Source organism: Mercenaria mercenaria, chromosome 1 (assembly GCF_021730395.1).
Source record: "Mercenaria mercenaria strain notata chromosome 1, MADL_Memer_1, whole genome shotgun sequence".
In the NCBI taxonomy this organism is placed as follows: domain Eukaryota; kingdom Metazoa; phylum Mollusca; class Bivalvia; order Venerida; family Veneridae; genus Mercenaria; species Mercenaria mercenaria.
This window is the reverse complement of record NC_069361.1, coordinates 48,005,607-48,020,572: the sequence shown is the minus strand read 5'-3', so window position 1 is coordinate 48,020,572 and position 14,966 is coordinate 48,005,607. Positions and strand designations below refer to the sequence as shown.

Below are 14,966 nucleotides of genomic sequence, written 5' to 3'. Positions count from 1 at the left end.
AGTCTGTAAAATGATTTTATCTATATCAACTCAACAGTGAACAGGTATCTAACCCTGCCACAGTTCCTTGATTACTTACCAGTATAATCTGTTTTCTCAAAAGAAACAGACAACTTCGATACATAAATCAGGTACAGGATGAATGACTTTAGACTTACTGTGCGGTCAAACATAAAGGATCTGAAGCCCACTCCTTGTAAAACACACATTTTGGCACGACTAAAACCTGATCAAGGTTTGAACCTTTAAACATCCAACAACAGACCATATACCTGCTAAGATCATTACTCACACACTTATTTAAACAAGTCCTACCTGCTTTTGTGTAGTTGGACGGGAGAACTGTTTCAGATGATATAATGCAGTCAGCTGAAAATGACATTTATAATAGTCACACTAAACTCCTCATATAATAGAATGTATAACAATTTCTGATAAAATTAAGATAATTTTACTTCTGCTAATATGTGAGTGTGACTTGTGCAAATTTAAACCCATAAACATTTAGCAGCAGTATTTCCAAAAATACAAACAGCCATGTAATACCTGAACATACATGTACAGATACAAACAGCCATGTATTACCTGAACATACATGTACAGATACAAACAGCCATGTAATACCTGAACATACAGATACAGATACAAACAGCCATGTTATACCTGAACATACATGTACAGATACAAACAGCCACGTAATACCTGAACATACATGTACAGATACAAACAGCCATGTAATACCTGAACATACAGATACAACAACATGCTTTTTGATGTATATATTATTCCCCTTCTGCTACACTGTAATTTGTCATGAAGCTGACAAGTTGCTCAATTCTCTCGAATTCGTCGACTGGTGTTTAGTAAGACTGAAACTGAAGGATAGTATTTATCTCATTGTTACTCATTATTACAATAGAGTAAGTTGTAATATTTATCTCAAGGCTTACCTATGCTAGTGTCTCCACTCTCAGTTACTGCTTGTATATCTGGTAATTCATCTACTAGAAAAATAGAAATATACATGTAATGCTTATGTTGATTCTTAAACAGACTGGCTATCAGATTTATTTTAAAATTTCTAATCATAACCTAAAATTTTTGAAAAAGTCTGTGAAGTATTTTGAACGTCTCAATGAGATTCAAGTATTCAGAATTACAAAATAAAACACTACCCTATTTCAGCTTTATTACATCAAATTTGTTACTACAAGTCTAACACTTTTGATAGTTATTTCTACATTTTTTTACAAACAACATAAAAGTAAACAATGCCTAAAGTCACTAAATTACTTTTCCTATTACTCCCTTAATGATAATGAACAAGATAGTACTTCCTGAATTTGGAAAGATCTGGCATAAATCTGGAGGCATTACCCTTTAAAACCTATTTTTCAAAACACGATGTTGTAACAATATTAACCTTTAGCCTGCTGGCGGCAAGCAATTTTGTCTTTGCGACAAGTGCAGACCAAGATCAGCCTGCACATCTGTGCAGGTGATCATGGTCTGCACTGTTTGCTATTATTCAGTAAATTTTTAGTGAAACAAGTGATGCTGCCCAAATTTAATGATAGACCAGTTCATTTTAGAAATTCAGCAAGGTAAGGGTTAAGTAGTGTGTGTGTGTGTTAATGAGTAAATTCACAAGCTACTATAATAAAAAAAAAGCTTAAAAGAAAAGCATTTGCTTAACTTTGTTTCTCCTATTAAATGAATAATATGGCATGCAAGAAAATGAATCCACCACTTGTTGAAGGTGGAGATGGTAATATCTGGCTCTCGGGTAACTGTTTTCCGATAACTCAGCAGAGCCTCTTTCCCTCCTAAACAGGTACCCTCAAGCCAGTTATATCCATGCACACACTAACAGTGAAAGACTCTTACAAAGTATCACTTCTATTTAAAGGGGCAGGTGTTCAGATTCATGTCAACATTTTTTTAATATATTAATACTTTTATTTGCTAACTAATAAGCTTCATTTGCTAATCAATTATAAAGTAAGTATTAAAACAAAACTGATTCAGTGAATTTCAGACATTTCTTTTTTTATAAACGAAACAAATTTTAAGTATTTAACTGTACTTTACAGCACTTTCATAGAATATAAACTAAAATAATACTGTTTTTTTTTTCTACAAAGATGTACATATGAAAGCAAACCCGTTTTATTATCGAAGAGGCAGACAAAGAGGCAGCTATCTACAGATTTTCCACCACCATAATTAAAACCTGGAAGAGTGTTAGACAGGAAATGCTAGAAATAGGCAAGAATAATCATAGATACTCGTGTTTAATGCGCAGTTTTTTGAGCTCCGGGACCACCCCCAAATCATGGGTCACATTATATACACAGGTATAGACAATTTTCCAGCTTCAGAACAAGTTTGTTATGATTTTCACCATTTTGGTGAAGGGAAACTACTCTCTGCGCTAACTGTCTAGGCTAAAACCTATGATTGCCGTTACGTTCCTAATTATCTTTATACGATGCAGGACCACTGCTGGAAGAAGGTATTAGATAATAGTACTTTATTTTCCTTAAAACAAAATTAATTTCATATAAATTCAATTGTATTTTGAAGAAAGAAATATCAATAATCCCAAGTATTATAATACTAATAAAAGATCAACCATTATCTTACCAAGATCAATCTGTGAACAACAAAATTGACACGAGGGGTCATGCTAATTACCGATAATTAATGGCCATATGATGTATGAAGTTTTGCAGATCATAACAAAGGATGATCACACCTTTTGATATCAGTTTGAATTAAAAAGTTTGAAAGATGCCACTCCAAGATACTGAAAACAATTGCATTCTATTTAATTTATATAAAAAATATTTAAATTAAAAAAAAATATATTCTTTCAAGAAAACAAAAAATCGATAGCACAGCAAGACTGAGTCTGCTCTCCGCCACGGAGGTCATTTATTACCGGTGTCGATGTAAATCCAACTTTAGTTTTCAATCTAACTTGAAACTGACCAAAAATATTTTTTCTCTCGGGATTTTGGACCAAAATCAGGGATGCGCATTATACACGGGTGTGCATTATGCACGGGTATGCATTATACACGGGTATCTACAGTAAGCAGCACAGCTCCAATGTGTTTTCCACATAAATCTTTCATTAAAAGAAGTGAGTCAAGTAAGTAGTAAACAAGTTAGAATGTGTATTAGATCTCTGACCTACTGAAAAGACCTCCACTTCGCAAGTGCAGTGCCTTACAAAAATATTGTCAACCAAACCAGGTCGTCACAGACAAGCTCAATTATTTCATGATAAAGCAAATTTATCTGTCCACTGCACACTGTTTTATTGTTAAAACCTTAGTGAAATCTTGAAATAGCAGACTGTCCAAATAGGCTTTTTCCTTTCAAATAGCAAAGGGCAAATCCAGACTTATGTCTCCTCTTACCTAACAATATCTATAAATCATGGACGGAAAAATTCAACAGATTAACACAAACTTTAGAACAATATATGACAAAAATAAACCTATATGCCAATCCCATCTCTCTCCCCCCACGCCCCAACCCATTTTCAGTAGGCACAATTATATTGAAAACATCAATAAATCTAAATATATATATTCACTGTCTTCCCACATTTAGGCCACTAAAAATTCAAAATGCAGAGATATATATGTTAGTATAAACAGGAAGTATAAGCCCGACAGGTTTAGGCCTATTACTACAAACACACCATTTGTACAGAGAATTTCATCAAGGTCTGGAAGGTCATCGCATGCATCTGTAAAAACAAACATCCATTTTACCCCTTTAATTCTTCAAATGAGTACATACCTCAGCAAGGTTTCTTTTTTAGGTTTTTAAAGGGACAAAGAGTCCAAAAAATTCCGATAGGTCATTTTATCTGCCTAGTTCTTTTTTAGAATTGGATGTAACATTTTTCCCAAATTAGAAAATATTGCCATTTCTAGTTACATGAATTTAAAAATATTTTACAAAATGAAGAAGAAATTGCAAATTGTGTGACAGAATCTAAACAAATACGAAATGTACCTGGATTCATTACCAGTATTAATCTTTTCTTCCCCACATTCATCAGATGTGAAGGCCAAATGTCATTTGACTTCAGTCAATCATCAAGCTGAAAATAGCCTCACCACAATCTCCAGAATGACAAGCCTACTCACCAAATGGGTGGTGGGAAAAATGTATTTTTCAAACTGCTGATGCAGCCCATAATCTGATATATACACAATTAGCTGAAAAAAAGACAGAATACTTGCCTTTCATTTTATGATCCCCAGTCTCAGTAACTGTAATACTGGTTTTTGACAACTCCTGTTTGATTGTAACTGTATCTATTACAACTGACTGAGCTTGTACCGCTGGGACAGAAGATTCTGATGGTTGTGTAGCCGAGGTATTAGTAAGATCTTGAGATCCCACCTGGATAGGCTGTGAGGCTGGGACTTGCTGGCTGGACAAAAGTGCCTCCAACTCTTTTATTCTGTCAGACATCTTTTTTACAGCTTCTGAACAAACAAAAATTAATACAAATTTACTACACAAAAATATATATTAATAATGTATATTTTACATAAGGATATGCAATTCTGATAAGAATACTTCTTACAAGACCCTGATTTATTTCCCTATTAAACAAAAAGGCTGAAACTGTGTTTACTTTGATGTATGCAATGTAGGCGCGTGAAGACATGTACCTAAACAAGGAATATCACTAGTAAGCGACAGGCACCAATAAAACTTTGACCATAATGGTTCAGATTAAGACTATTGCATGTGAATCCCCACTTTTCATCACTCAAAACATACGGACAAATTTTCATTAAAATTATCTATGGACACCAAGTGTTTTGGGTGGATGTATGTTGACAGATGAATTAGCTAATATTCAAGCAGACAGTGCAAATACTATAGCCCTTCATTAGGGTTCATAAAAAAATCAAAGAAAAATGATAAAGTATTACCGGCAGCTTCAGGCTGTAAACTGTTAAAGACTGGAACACTCATCATGTCTGCTGGTCCGGCACCTGTATTTGCTGCTGAAGTTACACAATAACAAATACCTACTAAAACCTGGCCATCAATACCAGTACCTTTCTTTCTTGCAGAAAGCTAGCTGCTTTTAAAGTCTGTATCTAAATGAGTTCTAAATATTAGATGTAAAATAATCGGACTTTCATTCAAATACTTTAAGCTTTACTTAACATTTTGTTGCCATTTTTGCTTGGTAATGGTTCAGAGTCACACAGACACATTCATTATCATGATTTTGTGACTTTTCTAACTTTTGACAACGGAGACCCCAAGTGCACTCTCTGAGCAAGGTTTCCAACCTGAGCAGTGGGGGTCAAGCAATTCATAGGCAGTTATTTAGTTCAACTTCAGGTTCATTTTCTTTAACAGACCCCGCACCGCCTACATTCGTTTTTCGTGTAATTTCCACAACAAGTTTAAATTTAACAAGATATCTTGCAACCTAAACTGACTTGAAGATCATTGTAAGTATTTCTTTCAATTAAAATGAGGGAAATTCTAGAAAAAGAATTGCTGTGAAATACGACAACCAGACTACTAACTGTATCAAATACTACAGATTAAATCAATTAAGCCTACCTGTCTGTACAACAGCAGATTCGGATTTGGAAACTGGATCTTCTACTTTAGGAGCAGGGTCTTCTGACTTGCAAGCTGGATCTTCCAAACTGGAAGCTGATTCTTTCAACATGGAAGCTGATTCTTCTGTACCTGTATGCCTATTTGTATTGTCTTTTAAGTTTTCTACACTGTCCTCTTGTTTCTGCTCATCTTCAAGCAGACATTTCTTTGGTTTGCCCTTTTTCACCTTCTTTTTTCCAGTTAATGGTGCTTTCCCTTTTGCCGAGTTACTGACTGTCTTTCTCAGAACATTTTCTTTCACTTAAAAAAGAAAATTCATTCACATTAATAATCACAATTGTGCAGTTAAAAACTTACCCACTCAAGTCCATTCGTACCATCTATTCTAGTAACTGTAAGTCTCGGTAAGATGACCCAAACAACCAAGAAATCTCTTCACCAATTTTGGTAGAAAACTGACCAAGTTTACATCAATGAATCATATCACCAATTACTTTTAAAAAATAAATTATTGTTCTTAAAGTCCCATTATCAAGCCAGCAAAATATTGTGCAAGTAGTACTGTTAAACACTATCTTCCTGCATCAAATTAATGGCATGAACACAGACTACAGAACTAACATTTGCATGAACTAAGGTCCTTTTAATTCTAGCAATTTATTTCAGAATATCAACAGCTGATTCAATAATACCTCTTTTCTTTGGTGTTTCATCATTGATTGCCTCATCTTCCTCACTACTATATGTGTATCTTGCTGGTCTTTTTACACTCCTTTAAGAGAGATGCTTTTGGTGAGAAATGTCAAATACTGTAATCTGAAGTTTTTCCAGAGATACATTTTTGCTATATATACAGTCTTTATTTAAACAAGAGCTGTCCGTAAGACAGCCAAGCTCGACTATTCGAAATATTGTCACAGAAGCAGGAAATTATTACCCAAAATGTTAAATATCAAATGAGTGTTATGTTTGAAAGGGGACATAATTTGACCAAAATGCATATCAGAGTTATAGGACTTGATGCTATCAACTAGTTTTATAACCCCGAAGAAACATATTAAGTTTCAATTCCATATCTGCATTAGTTTTGGAGATAGTAACTTGCATGTAAAACTTTAACCAGAATTTTCTAAGTCCAAAAGGGGGCATAATTTGCCCAAAATACATGTCAGAGTTATGGGACTTGATTCTGTCAACTAGTTTTATAACCCCGAAGACACAAGTGAAGTTTCAATTCAATATCTGCATTAGTTTTGGAGATAGTAACTTGCATGTAAAACTTTAACCAGAATTTTCTAAGTCCAAAAGGGGGCATAATTTGCCCAAAATAAATGTCAGAGTTATGGGACTTGACCCAGTGAGGTAGGTAATTGATCTAGAAAAAGAAAAAATAAGTTTTAAATCCATATGCCTTTTAGTAATAGCTGTATGTACTTGCACGCAAAACTTCAACCAGAATTTTCTAAGTCCAAAAGGGGGCATAATTTGGCCAAAATACATGTCAGAGTTATTGGACTTGACCTAGTGATGTAGGTAATTGATCTAGAAAAAGAAAAAATAAGTTTCAAATCTATATGCCTTTTGGTAATAGCTGTATGTACTTGCACGCAAAACTTTAACCAAAATTTTCTAAGTCCAAAAGGGGGCATAATTTGCCCAAAATACATGTCAGAGTTATGGGACTTGATTCTGTCAACTAGTTTTATAACCCCGAAGACACATGTGAAGTTTCAATTCAATATCTGCATTAGTTTTGGAGATAGTAACTTGCATGTAAAACTTTAACCAGAATTTTCTAAGTGCAAAAGGGGGCATAATTTGCTCAAAATACATGTTAGAGTTATGGAACTTGACCCAGTGAGGTTGGTAATTGACCTAGAAAAAGAATAAATAAGTTTCAAAGCTATATGCCTTTAAATGATAGCTGTATGTACTTGCATGCAAAAACTTAACCAAGGTGTGACGCCGACGCCGACGCAAGGGTGAGTAGAATAGCTAGATTATTCTTCGAATAGTCGAGCTAAAAAGTAAATACTTTTGAAAGTGCCATTTCTGTTATAAATAGCCCCAAATCTTTCACAACCCGGTCATACATAATGAATATTTTACTGCGTACAACCTTTCTAGTTTTAATATGGCAAGCTATAAGTCTCATGGAAATGTCCGGTTTTACAGCAATCATGAAAATTTCACACATGGTCATCTCCAATTCACTCTATTCTCGCAATGTACTTATCACTCACCAACTAAATTCATTTGTTTGAGACGGAGTACAAGATTGAGCTGGAAGTAGGTCTTACAATATTTTCAGCAAAAAGAGATACTGAAACACCCCTTCGAAATACCTTCTAGGCCGCAATGCAGATGTTTCTTCCGGAGTTACGTTTTCTTTGGCTTTTGTTTTCTTTGCTTTCTTTTTAACCACAGGACTAAAATCTGGGTCATCTTTCCTGAGCATTGTTTTATCATCAATTGTGGGCATTCCAGCTAACTCTTCCTCTGAAAGCAAAAAATGACAAATAAGAACAATATGGACAAGTCAAGGATCATTTACTGACCCATCGAAATTGTTTTGCTGCAATGGAGTGTAGCCTCATACCTCTGAAAGTATTAAAGTCAATGTCCATAAAACCTATAATGAAACAATGATGACATATCTGTGATGGCAGAAGTCTCCAGGCTGTAAGGGGAGACCATTGCATAGAAGACTGATGATTTCCCACAGGAGAATGCAGCACATCTATATTATATATTTAATAGCGTATGACTCTGGCCTTACCTTCGTCATCATCATCATCATCTGAAATTTCTATAGCCTCTTCATCATCGGGCAGACTAGGCAATGCTGGTGTGTCAATGTTATCAGGTGAGATGACAGCAGACAGGAAGTGTTTCTCTGTATGACAAGACAGTGACTTCACTTTCTCCAGCTTTATCTGAGTTCTCTTCACTGATGTATTCACACTGCTACTTGTTGGAAGCATCTGAAGAAATAGTGCAGAGAGAGTGAGTTGTAAAAAGGATTGTAATCTCCATTTGCAAACTAAAATGAAGAATCCTGACAAGCATGGCTGGCTATTTACATTTTAAGTTAACTCAGGGCAAGTATTCATCAACATTTTTAAGTCTGAAACTTAAGACTTTACAAGAGATCACAGAGTGATCTTGGCACCCACCAATGTGCCATTTTTGAGTGTTCTAAATTTCAAGACTTACTGGCTAGCTCAAGGTCAAATTTAATTTCCGTACACAACACAAATTTATGCATGTGGTCCAAATTTGAAGCCTGTACCTTCAAAAATGTGAAAGTAGGTCACTAGGTCAATGTCAAGGTCAAAGTTTGTTTCGTTACACAAAACTATGCATGTGGTCCTAAATTTGAAGCCTGTAGCTACAGAAAAGTGAAAGTAGGTCACTAGGTCATTCTTAAGGTCAAAGTTCATTTCAGTACACAAAACTACGCAAGTGGTCCAAATTTGAAGGCTGTAGCTTGGGAAATGTAAAAGTAGGTCACTAGGTCAAAATCCAGGTCAAATTTTACCTCGGAATACAAAACTATGCATGTGGTCCAAATTTGAAGCCTGTACCTTCAAAAATGTGAAAGTAGGTCACTAGGTCAATGTAAAGGTCAAAGTTTGTTTCGGTACACAAAACTATGCATGTGGTCCAAATTTGAAGGCTGTAGCTTGAGAAATGTAAAAGTAGGTCACTAGGTCAAAATCAAGGTCAAATTTTATTTCGGAATACAAAACTATGCATGTGGTCCAAATTTGAAGCCTGTACCTTAAACATGTGAAAGTAGGTCACTAGGTCAAAATCAATGACAAATTTCATTTTGAAACATGAAACTATGCATATGGTCCAAAGTTGATGCCTGTACCTTCAAAAATGTGAAAGTAGGTCACTAGGTCAAAATAAAGGTCAAAGTTTTTTCCAGTGCTCAAAATTATGCATGTGGTCCAAATTTGAAGGCTGTAGCTACAGAAATGTGAAAGTAGGTCACTAGGTCAAAATCAAGGTCAACTCATGTCAAGGTTCATCTTGCCACTCAAAAATATACATGTGGTCCAAGTTTGAATGTTGTAGTTACTGACAAGAACATTTTAAAAGCTTTTTCCCTATATAAGTCTATATGAACCATGTGACCCCCGGGGCGGGGCCATATTTAACCCTAGGAGGATAATTTGAACAAACTTGGTAGAGAACCACTAGATGATGCTACATTACAAGTATCAAAGCCCTAGGCTTTGTGGTTTGGACATGAAGATTTTCAAAGTTTTTCCCTATATAAGTCTATGTAAACCATATGACCCCCAGGGCGGGGCCATATTTGACCCTGGGGTATAATTTGAACAATCTTAGTTGAAGACCACTAGATGATGTCACATACAAAATATCAAAGCCCTAGGCCCTGTGGTTTTGGACAAGAGGTTATTCAAAGTTTTTCCCTATAAAAGTCTCTATAAACCATGTGACCCCCAGGGCGGGGCCATATTTGACCCCAGAGAAATAATTTTAATCATCTTGGTAGAGGATCACTAGATGATGCTTCATACCAAATATCAAAGCCCTAGGTTCTGGTTTTGGACAAGAAGGTTTTCAAAGTTTTTCCCAATATAAATCTATATAAATTATAGAAATAAACAAAGGGCCATAACTCACTCATAAATTGTTGAACCAGTCTGATTTTCAGGGGGACACAACTAGGGTACCAATACATCATTCTGACAAAGTTTGGTCAAAATCCCCCCAGTAGTTTCTGAGGAGATGCGATAACGAGAAATTGTTAACGGACGGTCGGACCACGGACGCAGAGTGATTTTAATAGCCCACCATCTGATGATGGTGGGCTAAAAATGCTAAATCTTCATTTCACTCCACCACATTTTAAATTCAAACATATTGTGATGAAATTTAGTATGCATTTCCACTATGAAACTACAGACAGCTCAACGCTATTACAGCAGTTTAACTTACTGCATGCACAGATATGACAAACTGAATGTTTGGCATTCTAGTCTTTTAAGACTTCTAACAATGATAAATATGGGCCTTGTATCAAATGTAACTGACAACTTCCCACAATGAAGTGGACAATTACGACCAACATACGCCTGGCACGGGTCAAAATCTAGATCTAGACTTTAAGTCTGATGCTCTTCTTTGAACTAAGCTGGTAGTTGTCCAATAAACATTTACCATCAAACTGTAAGAGTATGGAGACAATTAAGACTCAATTCAACTGAGATGAGTAATTTGTTTCTATACAAACCTTAGATTTCTGTAAAGCCATTTTATCCGCTTTAGACTGCCTGACAAGACCTTCAACAGGATTAGCTAGTGGATTGTTATCCACAAAGTTTGTCACAATTAAGGTGATCATTTCTAGAGTTTTACCAAGACCCATATCATCTGCTAGTATCCCTGCAATTACAAATCACAGTCAATGTCAGTTTTACTGAGACCCGTATCATCTTAACACCAAATCCCAGTCAATGATATGTTTACTTGTTTTTCTACAAATTTAGGCCATATGTTAACTTCCCAGCTTTTAAATCCCACGAGTCACAGGGCATTATTTCAAGCATAGGTGACTGGTTATACTCAACTTATAGTACTGGGCCCAGTTGTTCGAAACTTTAACAGGCGATTAAGCTAACGGTTGATTAACTTTTAGGGTTATTTTTCGGCATTTCAGAAGACTCTGAAAAACAAATGTATGAGGTAAGAATTTTGAAGACTGGAAAATCTTCACAATAAAATCAAAACATCATACTAGTGTGTCCCACCAAGTCTAGTATTTCGAATCAAAATTTAACCGGAGGTTAGTTTAACAGCCGGTTAAAGTTTTTAACAACCGGGCCCAGGCTGAAAAGATCAAAAAGTAATGTTACTGTTCTTTAACGACAAAAAAATACTTTTCAAAGAACAGGATGGAACAAGTGAGGTTAAAAGTTATGAAAGTCATAACACTAACTCATTCTGTAGCATATCACAAGAGAAAGACACAGCCATCAATTAATTACCTCCCTTTCACATTTATCTAAGACCATGGCTATACGATTTCACAAAACAATTTTTATGCTCAAAAAATACAGTAGTTTGAAACAATTTGTAAAGCTGTTTAAATTGATTCAGGCATGCAAGGGCTAATGGTTATAATCATAACCCTTCAGTATGGTGGCTAGATGGCCTCCTAAAACGAAAGATTTCTACACCCTGTGCAACATTTTGAGGCGCAAGGATGCGCAGCAAGCAATTCTAAGCCAATGACCTTAACCATTTGGCCACAACTTACAGTCTTGTTCTCCGCCTACTGAGCTAACCACATCAGGGCCAGCACAAAGATATCATATACAGAGTATTCCTACCTCCTCTAACACTCTCTGGTCTTGTGTTGCTCGTGAAATTGAGTACAGTATTGAAGTATCTTCCATTTCTTTCCTGCCAGAAAGGTGGCAGTGTGGCACTGTTCTCTCTCTTGATCATCCAGTTTAAAGCTTGTTTCTGGTGGGGGTACAGTGGTGTGGCTATTGCCTATATATATTACATACAAGAGAATATTTCAACAGTCAAATATATTTTCATATTTGCCAGTCTATGTACTTAAAACAAACTTCCATTTGATGCCAAAATTGTAGCACTATTTTGCACGAGTCTAGATTTCCAGTTTCAAAATTATTTGACAAGAGTTTATTCTATTTATTCTTGAACAAACATCAATAATACTGAGGGAGACAAACTTCCAATTCTGAAAATTCTACATTTATTTCAAAAAGAAAGAAAAAAAAAATTACATAATGAATTTGTATCAATTGGTTTAAAATATAAAACTGCATTTACCAGTAAATCTGAACTAGGGAATGATAAGGAAAATGCATTAATTATGTCACCCCCCTCATTAAAGACAATATAAATTTTGACTTTGAACAATATGACATGTATAGATACATTAGTAATATACATACCTGGGCAGGATCAGCCAGACTTGTCTTATCTCCCTCCTGAATGTTTTCAAACAGTTTGTCCAGTTCATTCTTTACCTAACAAATGACAAGCAAAAGTAATACTGCAACTTTCAAGTTTCTGTACAGAAAAATCTTAACCTAGTCTGGTACCTTTGTGGAAATTCTGTTCTCTAAGGAATTGAGTCGTTTCACAATACTGATATATGAAAATACTAAAAGAACTGAATACTAATACTTTAAGGCTTATTTTGCTTAATATATTTATAAGCTGTTTAAAGTGGTATGTCTTTTCTTGTCTTGCCAGTTTTCAATTCTGTCAATCTGTTCACTGACTGTATTCCTGCATCTATTGACTTCTGACTTGATCGTATTCAATTGTTTCTCTACTGTAAGCTTCTTGCTTCCTTCATACGTATATCCTCACAGTCTATAGTAGACTGTTGAATCACTAATATTTGTGATGAGACTAATTTTTGAGTCTCTGCATTTGAATCTACGAAATCAAATCTAAACTAGAGATGCTTTTGAGAGAAGCGCATGTCTCCCACAACTGCCCCTATGAAAAATGTTAGTTTCTCTAGATGTTTTAGACGAGTGGATCCAATTAGATGGTCTGGATGAGTGGATCCAATCAGTAATTCAAGGGCCATAAATCAAAAGTGCCTGGGTGGATTTGGCTAGTTATCGAACTTGGGTAAGGTCTTATGGCCAAACACATTTTGTTCAAGTTTGGTGAAGATCGGATGAGAAATGTTCGACTTAGAGAGCGGACAAGAGTAAACAGACAGATTTTTTCGGTAATTCAAGGGCCGTAACTCTAAAATGCCTGGACCGATTTGGCTAGTTATCGAACTTGGCCGAGTTCTCATGGTCAAACACATTTTGTTCAAGTTTGGTGAAGATCGGATGAGAAATGTTTGACTTAGAGTGCGGACAAGAGTAAAAAGGCCGATTTTTCGATAATTCAAAGGCCGTAACTCCAAAATGCCTGGACGGATTTGGCTAGTTATCGAACTTGGCCGAGGTCTTATGGTCAAACACATTTTGTTCAAGTTTAGTGAAAATCGGATGAGAGATGTTCGACTTAGAGTGCGGACAAGCTTTGTGACAGACAAACACACAGACTGGAGTAAATCAGTATGTCTCCCACACCACTGTGTGGTGGGAGACATAACTACAATATTGTAGAGATGCTTTTGAGAAAACCGCATGTCTTCCACAACTGCCTAATCATCTGAATAGTTATGTATCTGTATCAACCATCCACCAATTACTTAAGAGTGCGGATACTGGCATCAACCATGCACCAATGACTTAGAATGCGGATACTGGCAGCGATTTTTGGTTCAAGAATCATAATTCCGAAGTGCCTGGGCCGATTTGGCTAGTCTTCGAACTTGGCCGAGGACTTATTGGCAAACACATTATGTTCAAGTTTGGTGAAGATCGGATGAGAAATGTTTTACTTACAGTGCGGACAAGATATGTGACAGACGGACGAGTAAATAAATATGGCTCCCACCACAGTGGTGTGGGAAACATAACAAGCAAATAAAATTTCATTTTTCTTTCATCTTTAAATTTGAAATCCAAAAATGTATAGACCCACAAAACAAACCCTTTTCGAAAAGCCATTACAGAAACCAAACTAACTGAATTGACTTTACAGTATACCTCTGCAGGTGTCAGGTAAGTCCGTCTTGGTTGTATTGCAGCAAAGGCATAATCAGTAGCTCCAAGTGATGATGAGGCCCCACTTCCATTGCTGGTTGCCGGCTGTGTCCCACCAGTCAGGTAAAAACCAGATTTCTTCAACTTGTCAACTGAAGCTTGTTGGTTTTCTGGCTTGCCCCACAGACTAATTTCTACAGGCATGGAATACATGTTTTGGGCTCCAAAAGGTACAACTCTAAACAAGTACAAAGACAAACGGTATACAGACACTGAATAGGAAAATGGTTTTCACATTCTTTTTTAGAGCTATGTCTCTAATTTTCTTTGCTGAAATCACGTAACATATCTATGCTTGACTTATTGGTAGCATCATTTCATAACAAAATGGTAGTTTTACAGAATTTATCAAGAAATCTTAGATCAAACACCACCACTATTATTTAGGGTCATCTCTTTTAGCTGATTTTGCAGTTTGATTTTACTGAAAATATTTTCTTCAATGCATCAAACAAGACCCCCACCTTTTCTTTTAATTTTTATTCAGCACTGACAATATTCTTCAAGAAAATGTAAATTGCAGACTTTGAAAAACAGATCTTGATGTGTGCTGCAGCTATTAAAATCTGTCAATTTTATATAGAATAAAGAAGACCAGCTATTAGTGTGTTCATGCCAAAAGTCACTAAGAAGTTGGTATAACTG

The 14,966-nt window shown here is 35.8% G+C and overlaps 1 protein-coding gene across 5 annotated transcripts in view; it reads right to left on the bottom strand.

Moving 5' to 3' along the window:
- Positions 1–14,966, bottom strand: part of LOC123539346 (helicase-like transcription factor) — a 47,873-nt gene that overhangs the window by 23,218 nt on the left and 9,689 nt on the right. Inside the window, exons 5-17 of one of the 5 annotated variants that reach the window (XM_045323912.2) lie at positions 14,265–14,499; positions 12,591–12,665; positions 11,994–12,159; positions 10,895–11,046; positions 8,402–8,606; positions 7,968–8,121; positions 6,315–6,394; positions 5,620–5,922; positions 4,971–5,045; positions 4,266–4,514; positions 3,716–3,763; positions 951–1,004; positions 316–369 (exon numbers count right to left, since the gene is read on the bottom strand). In XM_045323912.2, coding sequence (XP_045179847.2) covers positions 316–369; positions 951–1,004; positions 3,716–3,763; positions 4,266–4,514; positions 4,971–5,045; positions 5,620–5,922; positions 6,315–6,394; positions 7,968–8,121; positions 8,402–8,606; positions 10,895–11,046; positions 11,994–12,159; positions 12,591–12,665; positions 14,265–14,499 — 1,850 coding nt within the window. The remainder of the gene's footprint in view (positions 1–315; positions 370–950; positions 1,005–3,715; positions 3,764–4,265; positions 4,515–4,970; positions 5,046–5,619; positions 5,923–6,314; positions 6,395–7,967; positions 8,122–8,401; positions 8,607–10,894; positions 11,047–11,993; positions 12,160–12,590; positions 12,666–14,264; positions 14,500–14,966) is intronic. The other 4 variants (XM_045323924.2, XM_045323931.2, XM_045323936.2 and 1 more) reach the window with 4 other exon arrangements.